Source organism: Petromyzon marinus, unplaced genomic scaffold, assembly GCF_048934315.1.
Source record: "Petromyzon marinus isolate PM22_M1 ecotype Great Lakes invasive population unplaced genomic scaffold, UKy_Petmar_22M1.pri1.0 PM_Scaffold_302, whole genome shotgun sequence".
NCBI classification, from domain to species: Eukaryota; Metazoa; Chordata; class Hyperoartia; order Petromyzontiformes; family Petromyzontidae; genus Petromyzon; species Petromyzon marinus.
Window position 1 is genome coordinate 37,431 of NW_027423283.1, and position 27,918 is coordinate 65,348.

A 27,918-nucleotide genomic window follows, 5' to 3' on the forward strand; every position below is an offset into this window, starting at 1 on the left:
GTGGGGGGGGGGGTAGTGGGTGACGTCACTACTAATTTGATTTTTTTTCCCGCGTAAACCGAACGCCGCGAAATCAAATTCGGTTGCATCTGACGTGAGGAGATCGTCCAGTTTGAGATAGTGAAATGAAATAAAAAAAACATCTACGTCAATGTTCTCGAGTTCTAACTCGGTTAACAGCCGACGGTGATTTAATTAGACTCGCCCAGCGCCGCGGAGATGCCTGCAAAGCGCAACTGGACCGAGGATCCCGGTAAAGCCTCACCTAGGCCTCACTCCCCCCCCTTAGAGTTCAATGTTAAAGTCCGGTGGCTCCCATAGCGCTTCAGTGTTAATCGCTGAGACTCACAGAGCCAGACTGAGGCTCAGAGAGCCAGACTGAGGCTCAGAGAGCCAGACTGAGGCTCAGAGAGCCAGACTGAGGCTCAGAGAGCCAGACTGAGGCTCAGAGAGCCAGACTGAGGCTCAGAGAGCCAGACTGAGGCTCAGAGAGCCAGACTGAGGCTCACTCCCACAGGGTTCAGTGTTAATCACTGAGACTCACAGAGCCAGACTAAGGCTCCCACAGGGTTCAGTGTTAATCACTGAGACTCACAGAGCCAGACTAAGGCTCCCACAGGGTTCAGTGTTAATCACTGAGGCTCACAGAGCCACACTCAGAGAGCCACAACACTAAGGCTCCCCTAGGGCTCTGTGTTAATCACTGAGGCTCACAGAGCCAGACTAAGGCTCCCACAGGGTTCAGTGTTAATTACTGAGGCTCACAGAGCCAGACTAAGGCTCCCACAGGGTTCAGTGTTAATTAGTGAGGCTCACAAAGCCAGACTAAGGCTCCCACAGGGTTCAGTGTTAATCACTGAGACTCACAGAGCCAGACTAAGGCTCCCACAGGGTTCAGTGTTAATCACTGAGGCTCACAGAGCCAGACTAAGGCTCCCACAGGGTTCAGTGTTAATTACTGAGGCTCACAGAGCCAGACTAAGGCTCCCACAGGGTTCAGTGTTAATTAGTGAGGCTCACAGAGCCAGACTAAGGCTCCCACAGGGTTCAGTGTTAATCACTGAGACTCACAGAGCCAGACTAAGGCTCCAACAGGGTTCAGTGTTAATCGCTGAGACTCAGAGAGCCAGACTAAGGCTCCCACAGGGTTCAGTGTTAATCACTGAGGCTCAGAGAGCCAGACTGAGGCTCCCCTAGGGCTCAGTGTTAATCACTGAGACTCACAGAGCCAGACTAAGGCTCCCACAGGGTTCAGTGTTAATCGTTGAGGCTCACAGAGCCAGACTAAGGCTCACTCCCACAGGGTTCAGTGTTAATCACTGAGACTCACAGAGCCAGACTAAGGCTCCCACAGGGTTCAGTGTTAATCGCTGAGGCTCAGAGAGCCAGACTGAGGCTCCCCTAGGGCTCAGTGTTAATCACTGAGACTCACAGAGCCAGACTAAGGCTCCCACAGGGTTCAGTGTTAATCACTGAGGCTCACAGAGCCACACTCAGAGAGCCACAACACTAAGGCTCCCCTAGGGCTCTGTGTTAATCACTGAGGCTCACAGAGCCAGACTAAGGCTCCCACAGGGTTCAGTGTTAATTACTGAGGCTCACAGAGCCAGACTAAGGCTCCCACAGGGTTCAGTGTTAATTAGTGAGGCTCACAAAGCCAGACTAAGGCTCCCACAGGGTTCAGTGTTAATCACTGAGACTCACAGAGCCAGACTAAGGCTCCCACAGGGTTCAGTGTTAATCACTGAGGCTCACAGAGCCAGACTAAGGCTCCCACAGGGTTCAGTGTTAATTACTGAGGCTCACAGAGCCAGACTAAGGCTCCCACAGGGTTCAGTGTTAATTAGTGAGGCTCACAGAGCCAGACTAAGGCTCCCACAGGGTTCAGTGTTAATCACTGAGACTCACAGAGCCAGACTAAGGCTCCAACAGGGTTCAGTGTTAATCGCTGAGACTCAGAGAGCCAGACTAAGGCTCCCACAGGGTTCAGTGTTAATCACTGAGGCTCAGAGAGCCAGACTGAGGCTCCCCTAGGGCTCAGTGTTAATCACTGAGACTCACAGAGCCAGACTAAGGCTCCCACAGGGTTCAGTGTTAATCGTTGAGGCTCACAGAGCCAGACTAAGGCTCACTCCCACAGGGTTCAGTGTTAATCACTGAGACTCACAGAGCCAGACTAAGGCTCCCACAGGGTTCAGTGTTAATCGCTGAGGCTCAGAGAGCCAGACTGAGGCTCCCCTAGGGCTCAGTGTTAATCACTGAGACTCACAGAGCCAGACTAAGGCTCCCACAGGGTTCAGTGTTAATCACTGAGGCTCACAGAGCCACACTCAGAGAGCCACAACACTAAGGCTCCCCTAGGGCTCTGTGTTAATCACTGAGGCTCACAGAGCCAGACTAAGGCTCCCACAGGGTTCAGTGTTAATTAGTGAGGCTCACAGAGCCAGACTAAGGCTCCCACAGGGTTCAGTCTTAATCACTGAGACTCACAGAGCCAGACTAAGGCTCCAACAGGGTTCAGTGTTAATCGCTGAGACTCAGAGAGCCAGACTAAGGCTCCCACAGGGTTCAGTGTTAACCACTGAGACTCACAGAGCCAGACTAAGGCTCACTCCCACAGGGTTCAGTGTTAATTACTGAGGCTCACAGAGCCAGACTAAGGCTCCCACAGGGTTCAGTGTTAATCACTGAGACTCACAGAGCCAGACTAAGGCTCACTCCCATAGGGTTCAGTGTTAATCGCTGAGGCTCACAGAGCCAGACTAAGGCTCCCACAGGGTTCAGTGTTAATCACTGAGACTCACAGAGCCAGACTAAGGCTCCCACAGGGTTCAGTGTTAATCACCGAGGCTCACAGAGCCAGACTAAGGCTCACTCCCTGAGACTCACAGAGCCAGACTAAGGCTCCCACAGGGTTCAGTGTTAATCACTGAGGCTCACAGAGGCAGACTAAGGCTCCCTCCCATAGGGTTCAGTGTTAATCACTGAGACTCACAGAGCCAGACTAAGGCTCCTACGGGGTTCAGTGTTAATCACTGAGACTCACAGAGCCAGACTAAGGCTCCCACAGGGTTCAGTGTTAATCACTGAGACTCACAGAGCCAGACTAAGGCTCCCTCCCCTGTGCCCCCCCCCCCTGTGCCCCCCCCCCCCAGCGGGGTGTCTGCCCCCACCACCACCACCGTCATCAACGTCATCATCATCAACGTCATCAACGTCATCATCATCGTCATCATCGTTGCTGTTCCCCCGCCTGCGAGCGGTGCTGGGAGCTCTGGAGAGCGACACTCGGAGCCTGCAGCAGCAGCTGCAGGGGCGGGGGAACGGTACCCCCCACCTACCCACCTACCTAGCCCCCTACCTACCTAGCCCCCTACCTACCTACCTAGCCCCCTACCTAGCCCCTACCTACCTACCTAGCCCCCTACCTAGCCCCCTACCTAGCCCCCTACCTAGCCCCCTACCTACCTACCTAGCCCCCTACCTACCTAGCCCCCTACCTAGCCCCCTACCTACCTACCTAGCCCCCTACCTAGCCCCCTACCTACCTAGCCCCCTACCTACCTAGCCCCCTACCTACCTACCTAGCCCCCTACCTACCTAGCCCCCTACCTACCTAGCCCCCCACCTACCTACCTACCTAGCCCCCACCTACCTACCTAGCCCCCACCTACCTACCTAGCCCCCTACCTACCTACCTAGCCCCCTACCTACCTAGCCCCCTACCTACCTAGCCCCCTACCTACTTAGCCCCCTACCTACCTACCTAGCCCCTACCTACCTAGCCCCTACCTAGCTAGCCCTCTACCTACCTACCTAGCCCTCTACCTACCTACCTAGCCCCCACCTACCTACCTAGCCCCCACCTACCTACCTAGCCCCCTACCTACCTAGCCCCCTACCTACCTAGCCCCCTACCTACCTAGCCCTCTACCTACCTACCTAGCCCCTACCTACCTAGCCCCTATCCTAGCTAGCCCTCTACCTACCTACCTAGCCCTCTACCTACCTACCTAGCCCCCACCTACCTACCTAGCCCCCACCTACCTACCTAGCCCCCTACCTACCTAGCCCCCTACCTACCTAGCCCCCTACCTACCTAGCCCTCTACCTACCTACTTAGCCCCTACCTACCTAGCCCCTACCTAGCTAGCCCTCTACCTACCTACCTAGCCCTCTACCTACCTACCTAGCCCCCTACCTACCTACCTAGCCCCCTACCTACCTAGCCCCCTACCTACCTAGCCCCCTACCTACCTAGCCCCCTACCTACCTACCTAGCCCCCACCCACCTACCTACCTAGCCCCCTACCTACCTACCTAGCCCCCCGTCTACCTCCTTGTGGTGGTGGTTGTGGTGGTGGTGGTTGTTGTGGTGGTGGTGGTTGTTGTGGTGATTGTGGTTTTGGTTGTTGTGGTGGTTGTGGTTGTGGTGGTTGTGATGGTTGTGATGGTTGTGGTGATTGTGGTTTTGGTGGTGGTTGTGGTTGTGGTGGTTGTGGTGATTATGGTTGTGGTGGTGGTTGTGGTGATTGTGGTGGTTGTGCTTGTGGTGGTGGTTGTGGTGATTGTGCTTGTGGTGGTTGTGCTTGTGGTGGTTGTGGTGATTGTGGTGATTGTGGTGGTTGTGCTTGTGGTTGTGGTGATTGTGGTGGTTGTGGTGATTGTGGTTGTGGTGATTGTGGTGATTGTGGTGGTTGTGCTTGTAGATAAGCGTGGAGCAGCAGAGTCTCTCACTCAACTCCTCGCTGAACTCCGAAACATCAAGGTGACTTCTCTCTCTCTCCGTGTCTCTCTCTCTATGTCTCTCTCCGTGTCTCTCTCTTTCCGTGTCTCTCTCTCTCCGTGTCTCTCTCTTTCCGTGTCTCTCTCTCCCAGTGTCTCTCTCCCCGTGTCTCTCTCTCTCCGTGTCTCTCTCTCTATGTCTCTCTCTCTCTCCGTGTCTCTCTCTCTCCGTGTCTCTCTCCCCCGTGTCTCTCTCTCTCCGTGTCTCTCTCCGTGTCTCTCTCCGTGTCTCTCTCTCCCCGTGTCTCTCTCTCTCCGTGTCTCTCTCCGTGTCTCTCTCTCCCCGTGTCTCTCTCTCTCCCCGTGTCTCTCTCTCTCCGTGTCTCTCTCTCCGTGTCTCTCTCTCTATGTCTCTCTCTCTCTCCGTGTCTCTCTCCCCGTGTCTCTCTCTCCCCGTGTCCCTCTCCGTGTCTCTCCGTGTCACTCTCCCCGTGTCTCTCTCTTCCAGTGTGTCTCTCTCTCTCTCCGTATCTCTCTCTCCCCGTGTCTCTCTCTCCCCGTGTATCTCTCTCCGTGTCTCTCTCTCCCCGTGTCTCTCTCCCCGTGTCTCTCTCTCCGTGTCTCTCTCTCCCCGTGTCTCTCTCTCCGTGTCTCTCTCTCTCTCACCGTGTCTCTCTCTCTCCGTGTCTCTCTCTCTCCGTGTCTCTCTCTCTCCCAGTGTCTCTCTCTCTCTCCCCGTGTCTCTCTCCCCGTGTCTCTCTCTCTCCGTGTCTCTCTCTCCCCGTGTGTCTCTCTCTCCCCGAGTGTCTCTCTCTCCGTGTCTTTCTATCACCGTGTCTCTCTCCCCCGTGTCTCTCTCTCCGTGTCTCTCTCTCCCCGTGTCTCTCTCTCTCTCCATGTCTCTCTCTCTCCCCGTGTCTCTCTCTCTCCCCGTGTCTCTCTCTCCCTGTGTCTCTCTCTCCCCATGTCTCTCTCCCCCCGTGTCTCTCTCCCCGTGTCTCTCTCTCTCCCTGTGTCTCTCTCTCCCCGTGTCTCTCTCCCCGTGTCTCTCTCTCCCCGTGTCTCTCTCCCCGTGTCTCTCTCTCCCCGTGTCTCTCTCTCCCCGTGTCTCTCTCTCCCCGTGTCTCTCTCTCCCCGTGTCTCTCTCCCCGTGTCTCTCTCTCCCCGTGTCTCTCTCTCCCCGTGTCTCTCTCTCCGTGTCTCTCTCTCCCCGTGTCTCTCTCCCCGTGTCTCTCTCTCCCCGTGTCTCTCTCTCCCCGTGTCTCTCTCTCTCTCCCCGTGTCTCTCTCCCCGTGTCTCTCTCTCCGTGTCTCTCTCTCCGTGTCTCTCTCCCCGTGTCTCTCTCTCCCCGTGTCTCTCTCTCCATGTCTCTCTATCACCGTGTCTTTATCCCCGTTTCTCTCTCCATGTCTCTCTCTCCGTGTGTCTCTCTCCCCATGTCTCTCTCTCCCCGTGTGTCTCTCTGTCTCTCTCCCCATGTCTCTCTCCCCGTGTGTCTCTCTCCCCATGTCTCTCTCCCCATGTCTCTCTCCCCGTGTGTTTCTCTCCCCGTGTGTCTCTCTCCCCGTGTCTCTCTCTCCCCCACCCACCCCCCCAGGCGACTCTCACTCCCCGCGTCTCTCTCCCCATGTCTCTCTCCCCGTGTGTCTCTCTGTCTCTCTCCCCGCGTCTCTCTCCCCATGTCTCTCTCCCCATGTCTCTCTCCCCATGTCTCTCTCCCCGTGTGTCTCTCTCCCCATGTCTCTCTCCCCATGTCTCTCTCCCCATGTCTCTCCCCATGTCTCTCTCTCTCCCCGTGTGACTCTCCCTCCCACTCCCCGTGTCTCTCTCTCCCCCCTTCACCCCCCAGGCGACTCTCTCTCTCCGCGTGTGTCTCTCTGTCTCTCTCCCCGCGTCTCTCTCCCCATGTCTCTCTCCCCATGTCTCTCTCCCCATGTCTCTCTCCCCGTGTGTCTCTCTCCCCATGTCTCTCTCCCCATGTCTCTCTCCCCATGTCTCTCCCCATGTCTCTCTCTCTCCCCGTGTGACTCTCCCTCCCACTCCCCGTGTCTCTCTCTCCCCCCTTCACCCCCCAGGCGACTCTCTCTCTCCGCGTGTGTCTCTCTGTCTCTCTCCCCATGTCTCTCTCTCTCCGTGTGTCTCTCTGTCTCTCTCCCCATGTCTCTCTCTCCCCGTGACTCTCTCTGCCACTCCCCGTGTGTCTCTCCCCATGTCTCTCTCTCTCTCCGTGTGTCTCTCTGTCTCTCTCCCCATGTCTCTCTCTCCCCATGTCTCTCACTCCCCGTGTCTCTCTCTCCCCCACCCACCCCCCCAGGCGACTCTCTCTCCCCGTGTCTCTCTCTCCCCGTGTGTCTCTCTCCCCACCCACCCCCCCAGGCGACTCTCGCTCCCTGCGTCTCTCTCCCCATGTCTCTCTCCCCATGTCTCTCTCTCTCCGTGTGTCTCTCTGTCTCTCTCCCCGTGTGTCTCTCTCCCCGTGTGTCTCTCTCCCCATGTCTCTCACTCCCCGTGTCTCTCTCCCCCACCCCCCAGGCGACTCTTTCTCTCTCTCCCCATGTCTCTCTCCCCGTGTCTCTCTCCCCGTGTGTCTCTCTCCCCATGTCTCTCTCTCCCCGTGTGACTCTCCCTGCCACTCCCCGTGTGTCTCTCTCTCCCCCACCCACCCCCCCAGGCGACTCTCTCTCTCCGCGTGTGTCTCTGTCTCTCTCCCCATGTCTCTCTCTCTCTCCGTGTGTCTCTCTGTCTCTCTCCCCATGTCTCTCTCTCCCCGTGTGACTCTCCCTGCCACTCCCCGTGTGTCTCTCTCCCCCACCCTCCAGGCGACTCTCTCTTCCCGTGTGTCTCTCTGTCTCTCTCCCCATGTCTCTCTCTCTTCCCGTGTGTCTCTCTGTCTCTCTCCCCATGTCTCTCTCTCCCCGTGACTCTCTCTGCCACTCCCCGTGTCTCTCTCCCCATGTCTCTCTCTCTCCGTGTGTCTCTCTGTCTCTCTCCCCGTGTGTCTCTCTCCCCGTGTCTCTCACTCCCCATGTCTCTCTCTCCCCCACCCACCCCCCCAGGCGACTCTCTCTCCCCGTGTCTCTCTCTCCCCGTGTGTCTCTCTCCCCACCCACCCCCCCAGGCGACTCTCGCTCCCTGCATCTCTCTCCCCATGTCTCTCTCCCCATGTCTCTCTCTCTCCGTGTGTCTCTCTGTCTCTCTCCCCGTGTGTCTCTCTCCCCGTGTGTCTCTCTCCCCATGTCTCTCACTCCCCGTGTCTCTCTCCCCCACCCCCCAGGCGACTCTTTCTCTCTCTCCCCATGTCTCTCTCCCCGTGTGACTCTCCCTGCCACTCCCCGTGTGTCTCTCTCCCCCACCCACCCCCCCAGGCGACTCTCTCTCTCCGCGTGTGTCTCTCTGTCTCTCTCCCCGTGTGTCTCTCTGTCTCTCTCCCCATGTGTCTCTCTGTCTCTCTCCCCGTGTGTCTCTCTCCCCATGTCTCTCTCTCCCCGTGTGTCTCTCTCTCCCCACCCACCCCCCCAGGCGACTCTCTCTCTCCGCGTGTGTCTCTCTGTCTCTCTCCCCGTGTGTCTCTCTGTCTCTCTCCCCATGTGTCTCTCTGTCTCTCTCCCCGTGTGTCTCTCTCCCCATGTCTCTCTCTCCCCGTGTGTCTCTCTCTCCCCCACCCACCCCCCCAGGCGACTCTCGCTCCCTGCGTCTCTCTCCCCATGTCTCTCTCCCCATGTCTCTCTCTCTCCGTGTGTCTCTCTGTCTCTCTCCCCATGTGTCTCTCTGTCTCTCCCCGTGTGTCTCTCTGTCTCTCTCCCCGTGTGTCTCTCTCCCCATGTCTCTCACTCCCCGTGTCTCTCTCCCCCACCCACCCCCCCAGGCGACTCTCTCTCCCCGCGTCTCTGCCCTCCGTGAAGAGGTCCGGGAGGGGTCGGAGTTCCTCTCCTCCCTGCGTCGCTCGGCGCATCTCCTGCGGGGCGATGTCCGCGAGCTCTCCGTGAACCTAGCCCGGTACGGGTACCAACGGCCGCCGCAACAGGGAGAGAGAGGCACGGAGACGGAGACGGAGGAGGACGAGGATGAGATGGAGGATGGTGCTGGTACGTGTGTGAAGACTGCTATGCCTCGAGACGCTCCGTTTTTTAATGAGTGGGTCGATACCGATTGGTCCACGCCGAGGACAATGCCACACGTATTAGCGTAGTGCGGGTTTTTTGTTCGTTTGCATTTTGACCGCGGGTATTGTGGCTGACGCAGACGTGAATCCAGTTGTGTTGCCAGTGAAAAAATGGGGAGAAACCCCTTCATTATTAAATGTTTCTCACCGGCTCGAGAAACCGCTCGCTCCACCGGCAGACTCCACCGTCCTCTTCCGTCGCTGCAGGCTGATTTGCCCTGTCATTACCTCCCGTGGCCACTAGTCCACTCACACTGCTGGCTGACTCACCTGTCATCACCTCCCGTGGCCACCAGTCCACTCACACTGCAGACTGACTCCCCTGTCATCACCTCCCGTGGCCACCAGTCCACTCACACTGCAGGCTGACCCCCCTGTCATTACATCCCGTGGCCACCAGTCCACTCACACCGCAGGCTGATTTGCCCTGTCATCACCTCCCGTGGCCACCAGTCCACTCACACCGTAGGCTGACTCCCCTGTCATTACCTCCCGTGGCCACCAGTCCACTCACACTCACAGCTGACTCCCCTGTCATTACCTCCCGTGACCACCAGTCCACTCACACCGCAGACTGACTCCCCCTGTCATTACCTCCCGTGGCCACCAGTCCACTCACACTGCAGGCTGACTCCCCCTGTCATTACCTCCCGTGGCCACCAGTCCACTCACACTGCAGGCTGACTCCCCTGTCATCACCTCCCGTGGCCAACAGTCTACTCACACTCACAGCTGACTCCCCTGTCATCACCTCCCGTGGTCACCAGTCCACTCACACTGCAGGCTGATTTGCCCTGTCATCACCTCCCGTGGCCACCAGTCCACTCACACTGCAGACTGACTCCCCCTGTCATTACATCCCGTGGCCACCAGTCCACTCACACTCACAGCTGACTCTCCCTGTCATCACCTCCCGTGGCCACCAGTCCACTCACACTCACAGCTGACTCCCCTGTCATTACCTCCCGTGGTCACCAGTCCACTCACACTCACAGCTGACTCCCCCTGTCATTATCTCCCGTGGCCACCAGTCCACTCACACTCCAGACTGGCTCCCCTGTCACTACCTCCCGTGGCCACCAGTCCACTCACACTGCAGGCTGACTCGCCTGTCATCACCTCCCGTGGTCACCAGTCCACTCACACTGCAGGCTGACTCCCCTGTCACTACCTCCCGTGGCCACCAGTCCACTCACACTGCAGGTTGACTCCCCTGTCATTACCTTCCGTGGTCACCAGTCCACTCACACTGCAGGCTGACTCTCCTGTCATTACGTCCCGTGGCCACCAGTCCACTCACACTCACAGCTGACTCCCCTGTCATCACCTCCCGTGGCCACCAGTCCACTCGCACCGCAGGCTGACTCACCTGTCATCACCTCCCGTGGTCACCAGTCCACTCACACTCCAGGCTGACTCTCCTGTCATTACCTCCTGTGGCCACCAGTCCACTCACACTCACAGCTGACTCTCCCTGTCATCACCTCCTGTGGCCACCAGTCCACTCACACTCACAGCTGACTCCCCTGTCATTACCTCCCGTGGTCACTTGTCCACTCACACTGCAGGCTGACTCACCTGTCACTACCTCCCATGGCCACCGGTCCACTCACACTGCAGGCTGTCTCTCCTGTCATTACCTCCCGTGGCCACCAGTCCACTCACACTGCAGACTGACTCCCCTGTCATCACCTCCCGTGGTCACCAGTCCACTCACACTGCAGGCTGACCCCCCTGTCATTACATCCCGTGGCCACCAGTCCACTCACACTGCAGGCTGACCCCCCTGTCATTACATCCCGTGGCCACCAGTCCACTCACACTGCAGGCTGACTCTCCTGTCATTATCTCTCGTGGCCACCAGTCCACTCACACTGCAGACTGACTCCCCTGTCATTACCTCCCGTGGCCACCAGTCCACTCACACTCACAGCTGACTCCCCTGTCATTACCTCCCGTGGCCACCAGTCCACTCACACTGCAGGCTAACTCTCCTGTCATTATCTCCCGTGGCCACCAGTCCACTCACACTGCAGGCTGACTCTCCTGTCATTACCTCCCGTGGCCACCAGTCCACTCACACTGCAGACTGACTCCCCTGTCATTACCTCCCGTGGCCACCAGTCCACTCACACTCACAGCTGACTCCCCTGTCACTACCTCCCGTGGCCACTAGTCCCCTCACACTGCAGGCTGACTCTCCTGTCATTACCTCCCATGGCCACTAGTCCCTTCACACTCACAGCTGACTCACCTGTCACTACCTCCCGTGGCCACCAGTCCACTCACACCGCAGGCTGACTCCCCCTGTCATCACCTCCCGTGGCCACCAGTCCACTCACACTGCTGGCTGACTCCCCTGTCATTACCTCCCGTGGCCACCAGTCCACTCGTACTGCAGGCTGACTCCCCTGTCATTACCTCCCGTGGCCACCAGTCCACTCACACTGCAGGCTGACTCCCCTGTCACTACGTCACGTGGCCACCAGTCCACTCACACTCACAGCTGACTCCCCCTGTCATCACCTCCCGTGGCCACCAGTCCACTCACACTCACAGCTGACTCCCCTGTCATTACCTTCCGTGGCCACCAGTCTACTCACACTGCAGGCTGACTCCCCTGTCATCACCTCCCGTGGCCACCAGTCCACTCACACTGCAGACTGACTCCCCCGTCCATACCTCCCGTGGCCACCAGTCCACTCACACTGCAGGCTGACTCCCCTGTCATTACCTCCCGTGGCCACCAGTCCACTCACACTCACAGCTGACTCCCCTGTCATCACCTCCCGTGGACACCAGTCCACTCACACCGCAAGCTGACTCCCCTGTCATCACCTCCCGTGGCCACCAGTCCACTCACACTGCAGGCTGACTCCTCTGACATTACCTCCCGTGGCCACCAGTCCACTCACACTGCAGACTGACTCCCCCTGTCATTACCTCCCGTGGCCACCAGTCCACTCACACTGCAGACTGACTCCCCCTGTCATTACCTCCCGTGGCCACCAGTCCACTCACACTCACAGCTGACTCCCCTGTCATTACCTCCCGTGGTCACCAGTCCACTCACACTCACAGCTGACTCCCCCTGTCATTACCTCCCGTGGCCACCAGTCCACTCACACTGCAGGCTGACTCTCCTGTCATTACCTCCCGTGGTCACCAGTCCACTCACACTGCAGGCTGACTCCCCTGTCATTACCTCCCGTGGTCACCAGTCCACTCACACTGCAGGCTGACTCCCCTGTCATTACCTCCCGTGGCCACCAGTCCACTCACACTACAGACTGACTCCCCCTGTCATTACCTCCCGTGGTCACCAGTCCACTCACACTGCAGACTGACTCCCCCGTCATCACCTCCCGTGGCCACCAGTCCACTCACACTGCAGGCTGACTCCCCCTGTCATTACCTCCCGTGGCCACCAGTCCACTCACACCGCAGGCTGACTCCCCCTGTCATTACCTCCCGTGGCCACCAGTCCACTCACACTGCAGGCTGACTCCCCTGTCATTACCTCCCGTGGCCACCAGTCCACTCACACTGCAGACTGACTCCCCCGTCATCACCTCCCGTGGCCACCAGTCCACTCACACTGCAGACTGACTCCCCCTGTCATTACCTCCCGTGGCCACCAGTCCACTCACACTGCAGGCTGACTCCTCTGTCATTACCTCCCGTGGCCACCAATCCACTCACACTGCAGACTGACTCCCCCTGTCATTACCTCCCGTGGCCACCAGTCCACTCACACTGCAGACTGACTCCCCCTGTCATTACCTCCCGTGGCCACCAGTCCACTCACACTGCAGGCTGACTCTTCCTGTCATTACCTCCCGTGGCCACCAGTCCACTCACACCGCAGGCTGACTCCTCTGTCATTACCTCCCGTGGCCACCAGTCCACTCACACTGCAGGCTGACTCCCCTGTCATTACCTCCCGTGGCCACCAGTCCACTCACACTCACAGCTGACTCACCTGTCATCACCTCCCGTGGCCACCAGTCCACTCACACTGCAGGCTGACTCCCCTGTCATCACCTCCCGTGGCCACCAGTCCACTCACACTCACAGCTGACTCCCCCTGTCATCACCTCCCGTGGCCACCAGTCCACTCACACTCACAGCTGACTCCCCCTGTCATTACCTCCCGTGGCCACCAATCCACTCACACTACAGGCTGACTCTCCTGTCATCACCTCCCGTGGCCACCAGTCCCCTCACACTGCAGACTGACTCCTCTGTCATTACCTCCCGTGGCCACCAGTCCACTCACACTGTAGGCTGACTCCCCTGTCATCACCTCCCGTGACCACCAGTCCACTCACACCGCAGGCTGACTCTCCCTGTCACTACCTCCCGTGGCCACCAGTCCACTCACACTGCAGGCTGACTCCCCCCGTCATCACCTCCAGTGGCCACCAGTCCACTCACACTGCAGGCTGACTCACCTGTCATTGGCTCCCGTGGCCACCAGTCCACTCACACTGCAGGCTGACTCCCCTGTCATCACCTCCAGTGGCCACCAGTCCACTCACACTGCAGGCTGACTCACCTGTCATTACCTCCCGTGGCCACCAGTCCACTCACACTGCAGACTGACTCCCCTATCATTACCTCCTGTGGCCACCAGTCCACTCACACTGCAGACTGACTCCCCCGTCCATACCTCCCATGGCCACCAGTCCACTCACACTCACAGCTGACTCCCCTGTCATTACCTCCCGTGGCCACCAGTCCACTCACACTGCAGGCTGACTCCCCTGTCATTACCTCCCGTGGTCACCAGTCCACTCACACTGCAGGCTGACTCCCCCTGTCATCACCTCCCGTGGCCACCAGTCCACTCACACTGCAGGCTGACTCTCCTGGCATTACCTCCCGTGGCCACCAGTCCACTCACACTGCAGGCTGACTCCCCAGTCATCACCTCCCGTGGCCACCAGTCCACTCACACTGCAGGCTGACTCCCCTGTCATCACCTCCCGTGGCCACCAGTCCACTCACACTGCAGACTGACTCCCCTGTCACTACCTCCCGTGAACACCAGAGAGAAGGAGAGAGAGAGAGACCCAGACTCAATCTGATTCTCTCGGTGTCTCTCCCATGCATTTCCCCTCACCGTGCCAGATGATGACTCAACCGACCCGGAGGTCGCGACCCCCAAGGTCACGACCCCAGCCAACAGTCACGACCCCAACTTGACCCCTCACCTCTCTGACTCGAAGTTCAACGAGGTCGCGATGGAGATTCGGCTGAGGGGCGGGTGAGGTCACAACCACAACCATGACCACAGCCACAGCCACCACGACAATCACCACTACAACCACCACTACAACCACTACTACAACCACAACTACAACCACTAGCACAACCACCACTAAATAACCACTACAACCACTACCACAACCACCACTACAACCACTACCACAGCCACCACGACAATCACTACTACGACCACCACTACTATGACCACCACTACTACAACCACAACTACAACCACTAGCACAACCACCACTAAATAACCACTACAATAACCACTACAACCACAACCACCACTACAACCACTACCACAGCCACCATGACAATCACTACTACGACCACCACTACTATGACCACCACTACTACAACCACAACTACAACCACCACTACAACCACTACTACAACCACAACTACAACCACTAGCACAACCACCACTAAATAACCACTACAACCACTACCACAACCACCACTACAACCACTACCACAGCCACCACGACAATCACTACTACAACCACCACTACTATGACCACCACTACTACAACCACAACTACAACCACTACTACAGCCACTATTACAACCACAACTACAACCACTAGCACAACCACCACTAAATAACCACTACAACCACTACCACAACCACCACTACAACCACTACCACAGCCACCACGACAATCACTACTACGACCACCACTACTATGACCACCACTACTACAACCACAACTACAACCACTACTACAGCCACTATTACAACCACAACTACAACCACTAGCACAACCACCACTAAATAACCACTACAACCACTACCACAACCACCACTACAACCACTACCACAGCCACCACGACAACCACCACTACAACCACCACTACTATGACCACCACTACTACAGCCACAACTACAACCACTACTACAGCCACTATTACAACCACAACTACAACCACTAGCACAACCACCACTAAATAACCACTACAACCACTACCACAACCACCACTACAACCACTACCACAGCCACCACGACAATCACTACTACGACCACCACTACTATGACCACCACTACTACAACCACAACTACAACCACTACTACAGCCACTATTACAACCACAACTACAACCACTAGCACAACCACCACTAAATAACCACTACAACCACTACCACAACCACCACTACAATCACTACCACAGCCACCATGACAATCACTACTACAACCACCACTACTATGACCACCACTACTACAACCACAACTACAACCACTACTACAACCACCACTACAACCACCACTACAACTACAACCACTAGCACAACCACCACTAAATAACCACTACAACCACTACCACAACCACCACTACAACCACTACCACAGCCACCACGACAACCACCACTACAACCACCACTACTATGACCATCACTACTACAACCACAACTACAACCACTACTACAGCCACTATTACAACCACAACTACAACCACTAGCACAACCACCACTAAATAACCACTACAACCACTACCACAACCACCACTACAACCACTACCACAGCCACCACGACAATCACTACTACGACCACCACTACTATGACCACCACTACTACAACCACAACTACAACCACTACTACAGCCACTATTACAACCACAACTACAACCACTAGCACAACCACCACTAAATAACCACTACAACCACAACCACCACTACAACCACTACCACAGCCACCACGACAACCACCACTACAACCACCACTACTATGACCACCACTACTACAACCACAACTACAACCACTACTACAGCCACTATTACAACCACAACTACAACCACTAGCACAACCACCACTAAATAACCACTACAACCACCACTACAACCACTACTACAACCACAACTACAACCACTAGCACAACCACCACTAAATAACCACTACTACAACGACTACAACCACAACTACAACCACTAGCACAACCACCACGACAATCACCACTACAACCACCACTACAACCACTACTACAACCACTACTACAGCCACTATTACAACCACAACTACAACCACTAGCACAACCACCACTAAATAACCACTACAACCACTACCACAACCACCACTACAACCACTACCACAGCCACCACGACAATCACTACTACGACCACCACTACTATGACCACCACTACTACAACCACAACTACAACCACTACTACAGCCACTATTACAACCGCAACTACAACCACTAGCACAACCACCACTAAATAACCACTACAACCACTACCACAACCACCACTACAACCACTACCACAGCCACCACGACAATCACTACTACAACCACCACTACTATGACCACCACTACTACAACCACAACTACAACCACTACTACAGCCACTACTACAGCTACAACCACTACTACAACCACTACAACGACTACAACCACTAGCACAACCACCACTACAATAACCACTACAATAACCACTACTACCACAACCACCACTACAATAACCACTACAACCACTACCACAACCACCAGTACTACCACAGCCACCACGACAATCACTACTACAACCACCACTACTACGACCACTACTACTACAACCACAACTACAACCACAACTACAACCACTACTACAGCCACTACAACGACTACAACCACAAATACAACCACTACTACAATAACCACTACAATAATCACGACAACCACTACCACAACCACCACTACAACCACTACCACAGCCACCACAACCACCACTACTACGACCACCACTACTACGACCACCACTACTACAACCACAACTACAACCACTACTACAGCCACTACTACAGCTACAACCACTACTACAACCACTACTACAGCCACTACTACAGCTACAACCACTACTACAACCACAACTACAGCCACTACTACAACTACAACCACTACTACAACCACTACAACGACTACAACCACAACTACAACCACTACCACATCCACCACCACAACCACCACTACAACCACCACTACAACCACTACCACATCCACCACCACAACCACCACTATAACCACCACTACTACAACCACCACTACAACCACTACCACATCCACCACCACAACCACCACTATAACCACTACCACATCCACCACCACAACCACCACTATAATAATCACTACAACCACCACTACAACCACTACCACATCCACCACCACAACCACCACAACCACCACTATAATAATCACTACAACCACTACCACCACCACTACAATGACCACAACTAGAACCACAATCTATACAACCACTACCACAACCACCACTACAATAACCACTGGAGCCACAATCACTATAACTACAACCACTAAAACTACCACCACAATAACCACTACAACCACTACCACAATAATAACCACAACTCGCAACCACTACAATGACCACCACAACCACCACTACAATCACGACAACAACCACCACAACAACTACAACCACCACAACAACTACAACCACTACACTAACCACTACAACTACCACCACAATAACCACTACAACCACCACTACAACCACTACCGCCACTACAACCACCACAACAACTACAACCACTACACTAACCACTACAACTACCACCACAATAACCACTACAACCACCACAACCACACTACAACCACTACTACAACCACTACAACCACCACTACAACCACTACAACCACCACTACAACCACTACAACCACCACTACAACCACCACAACCACACTACAACCACTACTACAACCACTACAACCACCACTACAACCACTACAACCACCACTACAACCACTACAACCACCACAACCACCACAATCACCACTACAACCACCACAACAACTACAACCACTACACTAACCACTACAACCACCACCACAATAACCACTACAACCACCACAACCACCACTACAACCACCACAACCACCACTACCACCACTACAACCACCACTACCACCACTACAACCACTACAACCACCACAACCACCACTACAACCACAACCACCACTACAACCACCACTACAACCACCACTACAACCACCACTACCACCACTACAACCACCACAACCACCACTACCACCACTACAACCACTACTACCACTACAATCACCACAACAACCATCACTACAACCACAACCACTACAACCACCACAACCACCACTACAACCACCACTACAACCACTACTACCACCACTACAATCACCACAACAACCACTACTACAACCACCACTACCACCACTACCACCACTACCACTACAACCGCCACTACCACTACAACCACCACTACCACCACTACAACCACCACTACAACCACTACCACCACTACAACCACCACAACCACCACTACCACCACTACCACTACAACCACCACTACAACCACCACTACCACTACAACCACAACCACCACTACAACCACCACTACCACTACAACCACCACTACCACCACAACCACCACTACCACTACAACCACCACTACAACCACCACTACCACTACAACCACAACCACCACTACAACCACCACTACAACCACAACCACCACTACCACCACTAGCACCACTACAACCACCACTACCACCACTACAACCACCACTACAACCACCACTACAACTACAACCACCACTACCACCACTACAACCACCACAACCACAACCACCACTACAACCACCACTACCACCACTACAACCACCACAACCACCACTACAACCACCACTACCACTACAACCACTACAACCACAACCACCACTACAACCACCACTACCACCACTACAACCACCACAACCACCACTACAACCACCACTACCACTACAACCACTACAACCACAACCACCACTACAACCACCACTACAACCACCACTACCACTACTACAACCACCACAACCACCACTACCACCACTACCACCACTACAACCACAACCACCACTACAACCACCACTACAACCACCACTACAACCACCACTACCACCACTACAACCACCACAACCACCACTACCACCACTACAACCACTACTACCACTACAATCACCACAACAACCATCACTACAACCACAACCACTACAACCACCACAACCACCACTACAACCACAACCACCACTACAACCACCACTACAACCACCACTACAACCACTACTACCACCACTACAATCACCACAACAACCACTACTACAACTACAACCACCACTACCACCACTACCACCACTACCACTACAACCGCCACTACCACTACAACCACCACTACCACCACTACAACCACCACTACAACCACCACTACCACCACTACAACCACCACAACCACCACTACCACTACAACCACCACTACAACCACCACTACCACTACAACCACTACAACCACAACCACCACTACAACCACCACTACCACTACAACCACCACTACCACCACTACAACCACCACTACAACCACCACAACCACCACTACCACCACTACAACTACCACTACAACCACAACCACCACTCCAACCACCACTACAACCACAACCACCACTACCACCACTAGCACCACTACAACCACCACTACCACCACTACAACCACCACTACAACCACCACTACCACTACAACCACCACTACCACCACTACAACCACCACAACCACCACTACCACTACAACCACCACTACAACCACCACAACCACTACAACCACAACCACCACTACAACCACCACTACCACCACTACAACCACCACAACCACCACTACCACTACAACCACCACTACCACTACAACCACAACCACCACTACAACCACCACTACCACTACAACCACCACTACCACTATTACAACCACCACCACAACCACCACTACAACCACCACTACCACTACAACCACTTCAACCACAACCACCACTACAACCACCACTACAACCACAACCACCACTACCACCACTAGCACCACTACAACCACTACTACCACTACAATCACCACAACAACCACTACTACAACTACAACTACAACCACCACAACCACTACAACCACCACTACCACCACTACAACCACCACAACCACCACTACAACCACCACAACCACCACTACCACTACAACCACCACTACCACCACAACCACCACTACAACCACCACTACAACCACCACTACAACTACCACTACCACTACAACCACCACTACCACCACTACAACCACTACAACCACCACAACCACCACTACCACTACAACCACCACTACAACCACCACTACCACTACAACCACACCACTACCACCACTACAACCACCACTACAACCACCACTACCACCACTACAACCACCACAACCACCACTACCACTACAACCACCACTACAACCACCACTACCACTACAACCACTACAACCACAACCACCACTACAACCACCACTACCACCACTACAACCACCACAACCACCACTACCACTACAACCACCACTACCACTACAACCACTACAACCACAACCACCACTACAACCACCACTACCACTACAACCACCACTACCACTATTACAACCACCACTACAACCACCACTACAACCACCACTACCACTACAACCACTACAACCACAACCACCACTACAACCACCACTACAACCACAACCACCACTACCACCACTAGCACCACTACAACCACTACTACCACTACAATCACCACAACAACCACTACTACAACTACAACCACCACAACAACCACTACTACAACCACCACAACCACTACAACCACCACTACCACCACTACAACCACCACAACCACCACTACCACTACAACCACCACTACAACCACCACTACCACTACAACCACAACCACCACTACAACCACCACTACAACCACCACTACCACCACAGCCACCACTACAACCACCACTACAACCACCACTACAACCACGACTACAACCACGACTACAACCACCACTACCACTACAACCACCACTACCACCACTACAACCACCACAACCACCACTACCACTACAACCACCACTACAACCACCACTACAACCACAACCACCACTACAACCACCACTACCACTACAACCACCACTACCACCACTACAACCACCACAACCACCACTACCACTACAACCACCACTACCACTACAACCACTACAACCACAACCACCACTACAACCACCACTACCACTACAACCACCACTACCACTACTACAACCACCACTACAACCACCACAACCACCACTACCACTACAACCACCACTACAACCACCACTACCACTACAACCACCACTACAACCACCACTACCACTACAACCACCACTACCACTACTACAACCACCACTACAACCACCACAACCACCACTACCACTACAACCACCACTACAACCACCACTACCACTACAACCACTACAACCACAACCACCACTACAACCACCACTACAACCACAACCACCACTAGCACCACTACAACCACTACTACCACTACAACCACCACAACCACCACTACAACCACTACCACCACTACTACCACTACAACCACGACTACCACTACAACCACCACAACCATCACTACCACTACAACCACCACTACCACCACAACCACCACTACCGCCACTACAATCACCACAACCACTACAACCACCACAACAACTACAACCACTACTACCACTACAATCACCACAACAATCACTACTACAACTACAACCACCACTACTAGCACCACAACCACCACAACCACCACTACCGCCACTACAATCACCACAACCACTACAACCACCACTACAACCACCACAACAACTACAACCACTACTACCACTACAATCACCACAACAACCACCACAACCACCACCACAACCACCACAACCACTACCACCACTACCACTACCACCACCACTACAACCACCACTACAACCACCACTACAACCACAACCACCACTACCACCACTAGCACCACTACAACCACTACCACCACTACAATCACCACAACAACCACTACTACAACCACCACTACCACCACCACAACCACTACCACCACTACTACCACTACAACCACCACTACAACCACGACTACCACTACAACCACTACAACCATCACTACCACTACAACCACCACTACAACCACAACCACCACAACCATCACTACCACTACAACCACCGCTACAATCACCACAACAACCACTACTACAACTACAACCACCACAACAACCACTACTACAACTACAACCACCACAACAACCACTACTACAACTACAACCACCACAACAACCACTACTACAACTACAACCACCACTACCACCACCACTACTACAACCACCACTACAACCACCACTACCACCACTGCACCACAACCACCACTACAACCACCACTACAACCACAACCACCACTACAATCACCACAACAACCACTACTACAACCACCACAACCATCACTACCACTACAACCACCACTACCACCACAACCACCACAACCATCACTACCACTACAACCACCACTACCACCACAACCACAACAACCACTACTACAACTACAACCACCACTACCACCACCACCACTACAACCACCACCACCACTACAACCACCACAACCACCACAACCACTACTACAACTACAACCACCACTACCACCACCACCACTACAACCACCACCACCACTACAACCACCACAACCACCACAACAACCACTACTACAACCACCACTACCACCACCACCACTACTACAACCACCACTACAACCACCACTACCACCACTGCAACCACAACCACCACTACAACCACCACTACAACCACAACCACCACTACAATCACCACAACAACCACTACTACAACCACCACAACCATCACTACCACTACAACCACCACTACCACCACAACCACCACAACCATCACTACCACTACAACCACCGCTACAATCACCACAACAACCACTACTACAACTACAACCACCACCACCACCACAACCACCACAACCACTACAATCACCACCACTACCACTACCACCACCACTACAACCACCACAACCACCACAACCACCACAACCACTACAATCACCACCACTACCACCACCACTACAACCACCACAACCACCACAACCACTACAATCACCACCACTACCACCACCACCACTACAACTTTGATACCCCCCCATCCATCCCCCCCCCTCTCCCCCATCCCCCCACCCCCCCTCCCCCCCAGCCTCGGCTCCCAGCTTCTGCCCCTCACCCCGGAGCTCCCACAATGCCTCAGCGTGGCCCCACCACCGGCGGCGGCCATCTTGCCAAGGGGCGAGGTGGCCGAAGGTCACGACCCGGCGGCCATGTTGGTAGGGGGTGAGGCGCGTGCTGGGGGTCACGACCCCCCGGAGCTTCCCGCGACCCCTGAACTTCCGGAGTTCCTGAGGGCAGCGGGGGATTTGATGTGTGGAGGGGACAAGAGGAAACTTGGGTGGGTGGTGAGTGGTGGGTGGTGAGTGGGTGGTGAGTGGTGGGTGGTGGGTGGGTGGTGAGTGGTGGGTGGTGAGTGGGTGAGTGGTGAGTGGTGGGTGGTGAGTGGGTGGTGAGTGGTGGGTGGTGAGTGGGTGGGTGGGTGAGTGGGTGGTTGGGTGAGTTGGTGGGTGGGTGGGTGGGTAAGTGAGTGAGTGGGTGGGTGAGTGAGTTAGTGGGTGAGTGAGTGGGTGAGTGGTGGGTGGTGAGTTGGTGGTTGGTGAGTGGGTGAGTGGTGGGTGGTGAGTTGGTGAGTGGGTGAGTGGTGAGTGGTGGGTGGGTGGTGGGTGGGTGGGTGAGTTAGTGGGTGGGTGAGTTAGTGGGTGGGTGGGTGAGTTAGTGGGTGGGTGAGTGGGTGGGTGAGTTAGTGGGTGAGTGAGTGGGTGGGTGAGTGGGTGAGTGAGTGAGTGGGTGAGTGAGTGGGGTGGGTGTTTGAGTGAGTTAGTGGGTGGGTGAGTGGGTGGGTGAGTGGGTGAGTGAGTGGGTGGGTGTTTGAGTGAGTTGGTGGGTGGGTGAGTTAGTGGGTGAGTGGTGAGTGGGTGAGTGAGTGGGTGAGTGAGTGGGTGGGTGGGTGGGTGGTGAGTGGGTGAGTGGTGGGTGGGTGGTGGGTGGGTGGGTGGGTGGTGAGTGGGTGGGTGAGTTAGTGGGTGGGTGGGTGAGTTAGTGGGTGGGTGAGTGGGTGAGTGGGTGAGTGAGTGGGTGAGTGAGTGGGTGGGTGGTTGAGTGAGTTAGTGGATGGGTGAGTGGGTGGGGTTGTGAGTGGGTGAGTGAGTGGTGAGTGGGTGGGTGAGTGGGTGTGAGTGAGTGAGTGGGTGAGTGAGTGAGTGGGTGGGTGGTTGAGTGAGTTAGTGGATGGGTGAGTGGGTGGGTGAGTGGGTGAGTGAGTGGGTGGGTGGTTGAGTGAGTTAGTGGGTGGGTGAGTTAGTGGGTGAGTGGTGAGTGAGTGAGTGAGTGGGTTGGTGAGTGGATGAGCGGGTGGGTGGGTGGGTGAGTGAGTGAGTGGGTGCATGAGTGGGTGAGTGAGTTGGTGGGTGAGTGAGTGGGTGGTTGAGTGGGTGGGTGAGTTAGTGGGTGAGTGAGTTGGTGGGTGAGTGGTGAGTGGCTGAGTGAGTGGGTGAGTGAGTGAGTGGGTGGTTGAGTGGGTGGGTGAGTTAGTGAGTGGGTGAGTGGGTGAGTGGGTGAGTGAGTGGGTGAGTTAGTGGGTGGGTGGGTGAGTTAGTGGGTGGGTGAGTGGGTGGGTGAGTTAGTGGGTGGGTGAGTGAGTTAGTGGGTGGGTGAGTGAGTGGGTGGGTGAGTGGGTAGGTGAGTGAGTGGGTGAGTTAGTGGGTGGGTGGGTGAGTTAGTGGGTGGGTGGGTGAGTGAGTGGGTGAGTTAGTGGGTGGGTGAGTGAGTGGGTGAGTTAGTGGGTGAGTTAGTGGGTGGGTGAGTGGGTGAGCGGGTGAGTGAGTGAGTGGGTGAGTGAGTGGGTGAGTGAGTGGGTGAGTGAGTGGGTGAGTGGGTGAGTGGGTGAGTGGGTGGGTGAGTGAGTGAGTGAGTGAGTGGGTGAGTGAGTGGGTGAGTGGTGGGTGGGTGGGTGGGTGAGTGAGTGGGTGGTGGGTGGGTGGTGAGTGGTGAGTGGGTGGTGGGTGGGTGGGTGAGTGGTGAGTGGGTGGTGAGTGAGTGGGTGGGTGAGTGAGTGGGTGCGTGAGTTAGTGGGTGGGTGAGTTAGTGGGTGGGTGGGTGAGTGGGTGGGTGAGTTAGTGGATGAGTGGGTGGGTGAGTTAGTGGGTGAGTGGGTGAGTGAATGAGTGGTGAGTGAATGAGTGGTGAGTGAATGAGTGGTGAGTGAGTGAGTGGGAGTGGGTGGGTGAGTGGGTGGGTGGGTGAGTGGGTGGGGTGAGTGAGTGGGTGAGTGAGTGGGTGAGTGAGTGGGTGGGCGAGTGGGTGAGTGGCTGGGTGAGTGGTGAGTGGTGAGTTAGTGGGTGAGTGGGTGTGTGAGTGAGTGAGTGAGTGAGTGGTGGGTGGGTGAGTGGGTGAGTGGGTGGGTGGGTGGTGAGTGGGTGAGTGGGTGAGTGGGTGGGTGAGTGAGTGAGTGAGTGAGTGGGTGAGTGGTGGGTGGGTGGGTGGGTGAGTGAGTGGGTGGTGAGTGGTGAGTGGGTGGTGAGTGGGTGGGTGAGTTAGTGGGTGGGTGAGTTAGTGGGTGGGTGGGTGAGTGGGTGGGTGAGTTAGTGGATGAGTGGGTGGGTGAGTGGGTGGGTGGTTGGTGAGTGGGTGGTTGGTGAGTGGGTGAGTGGGTGGGTGAGTGGGTGGGTGGTGAGTGAGTGGTGGGTGAGTGGTGAGTGAGTGAGTGGGTGAGTGGGTGGGTGAGTGGGTGAGTGAGTGAGTGGGTGAGTAGGTGAGTGAGTGAGTGGGTGAGTGGGTGGGTGAGTGAGTGAGTGGGTGGGTGGGTGGGTGGGTGAGTGAGTGAGTGGGTGGGTGGGTGAGTGAGTGAGTGGGTGAGTGAGTGGGTGAGTGAGTGAGTGGGTGAGTGGGTAGGTGAATGAGTGGGTGAGTGAGTGAGTGGGTAGGTGAATGAGTGGGTGAGTGGGTGGGTGAGTGGGGTGAGTGGGTGAGTGGGTGGGTCAGTGAGTGGGTGAGTGAGTGGGTGAGTGGGGGTGAGTGGGTGAGTGGGTAGGTGGGTGATTGAGTGAGTGGGCGAGTGGGTGAGTGAGTGGGTGGGTGAGTGGGTGAGTGAGTGAGTGGGTGAGTGGGTGGGTGAGTGGGTGAGTGAGTGAGTGGGTGAGTAGGTGAGTGAGTGAGTGGGTGAGTGGGTGGGTGAGTGAGTGAGTGGGTGGGTGGGTGAGTGAGTGAGTGAGTGGGTGGGTGGGTGAGTGAGTGAGTGGGTGAGTGAGTGGGTGAGTGAGTGAGTGGGTGAGTGGGTAGGTGAATGAGTGGGTGAGTGAGTGAGTGGGTAGGTGAATGAGTGGGTGGGTGAGTGGGTGAGTGGGTGAGTGGGTGGGTCAGTGAGTGGGTGAGTGAGTGGGTGAGTGGGCGGGTGAGTGGGTGAGTGGGTAGGTGGGTGATTGAGTGAGTGGGCGAGTGGGTGAGTGAGTGGTGAGTGGGTGAGTGGGTGAGTGAGTGGGTGAGTGGGTGAGTGAGTGGGTGAGTGGTGAGTTAGTGAGTGAGTTAGTGGGTGGGTGAGTTAGTGGGTGGGTGGGTGAGTGAGTGGGTGAGTGAGTTGGTGGGTGGGTGTGTGAGTTAGTGGGTGGGTGGGTGAGTGGATGGGTGAGATAGTGAGTGGGTGGGTGGGTGAGTGAGTGGGTGGGTGAGTGAGTGGGTGGGTGAGTTAGTGGGTGAGTTAGTGGGTGGGTGAGTGAGTGAGTTAGTGGGTGAGTGGGTGGGTGGGTGAGTGAGTGAGTGAGTGACGTAGTGGGTGGGTGGGTGAGTGAATGACGTAGTGGGTGGGTGGGTGAGTGAATGAGTGGGGGGGTCGGTGAGTGGGTGAGTGAGTGAGTGGGTGGGTGGGTGAGTGAGTGAGTGAGTTAGTGGGTGGGTGAGTGAGTTGGTGGTTGGGTGAGTTGGTGGATGGGTGGGTGGGTAAGTGAGTGAGTGGGTGGGTGAGTGAGTTAGTTGGTGAGTGGGTAGGTGAGTTAGTGGGTGGGTGGGTGAGTGGATGAGTGAGTGAGTGGGTGGTGGGTGGGTGGGTGAGTGAGTAGGTGAGTGGGTGGGTGAGTTAGTGGGTGGGTGGGTGAGTGAGTAGGTGGGTGGGTGAGTGAGTTGGTGGGTGGGTTGGTGAGTGAGTTGGTGGGTGGGTTGGTGAGTGAGTTGGTGGGTGAGTGAGTTGGTGGGTGGGTGAGTTGGCGGGCGAGTTAGTGAGTGAGTTGGTGAGTGAGTGAGTGAGTGTGTGGTGAGACAAAGGCGGCCGGGCGTGGTGCTGGTCACTCTACTACTCGCTAACGGCACTTGCCCCTACAGCCTGCTAGAGGCTACCTGGGGGAGCTTTGTCTGTGTGTGTAATACAGCACTTGCCCCTACACCCTGCTAGAGGCTACCTGGGGGAGCTTTGTCTGTGTGTAACAGCACTTGCCCCTACAGCCCTGCTAGAGGCTACATGGGGGAGCTTTGTCTGTGTATGTGTAACAGCACTTGCCCCTACAGCCTGCTAGAGGCTACCTGGGGGAGCTTTGTCTGTGTCTGTGTCTTAACCCCGCCCCCCCAGCCTCGGCTCCCAGCTTCTGCCCCTCACCCCGGAGCTCCCACAATGCCTCAGCGTGGCCCCACCACCGGCGGTGGCCATCTTGCCAAGGGGCGAGGTGGCCGAAGGTCACGACCCGGCGGCCATGTTGGTAGGGGGTGAGGCGCGGGCTGGGGGTCACGACCCCCGGAGCTTCCCGCGACCCCTGAACTCCCGGAGTTCCTGAGGCCAGCGGGGGATTTGATGTGTGGAGGGGACAAGAGGAA

General features: G+C 55.5%; 1 protein-coding gene across 1 annotated transcript; it reads left to right on the forward strand.

The window, feature by feature from the left end:
- LOC142923149 (uncharacterized) lies at nucleotides 1–27,918 on the forward strand. Its single transcript, XM_076064080.1, has 7 exons — nucleotides 1–253; nucleotides 3,156–3,326; nucleotides 4,710–4,768; nucleotides 8,591–8,810; nucleotides 14,021–14,156; nucleotides 23,213–23,461; nucleotides 27,677–27,918. Exons 1-7 carry the CDS (start codon nucleotides 220–222, stop codon nucleotides 27,876–27,878), a joined length of 1,071 nt encoding a protein of 356 aa, XP_075920195.1. The 5' UTR covers nucleotides 1–219; the 3' UTR covers nucleotides 27,879–27,918.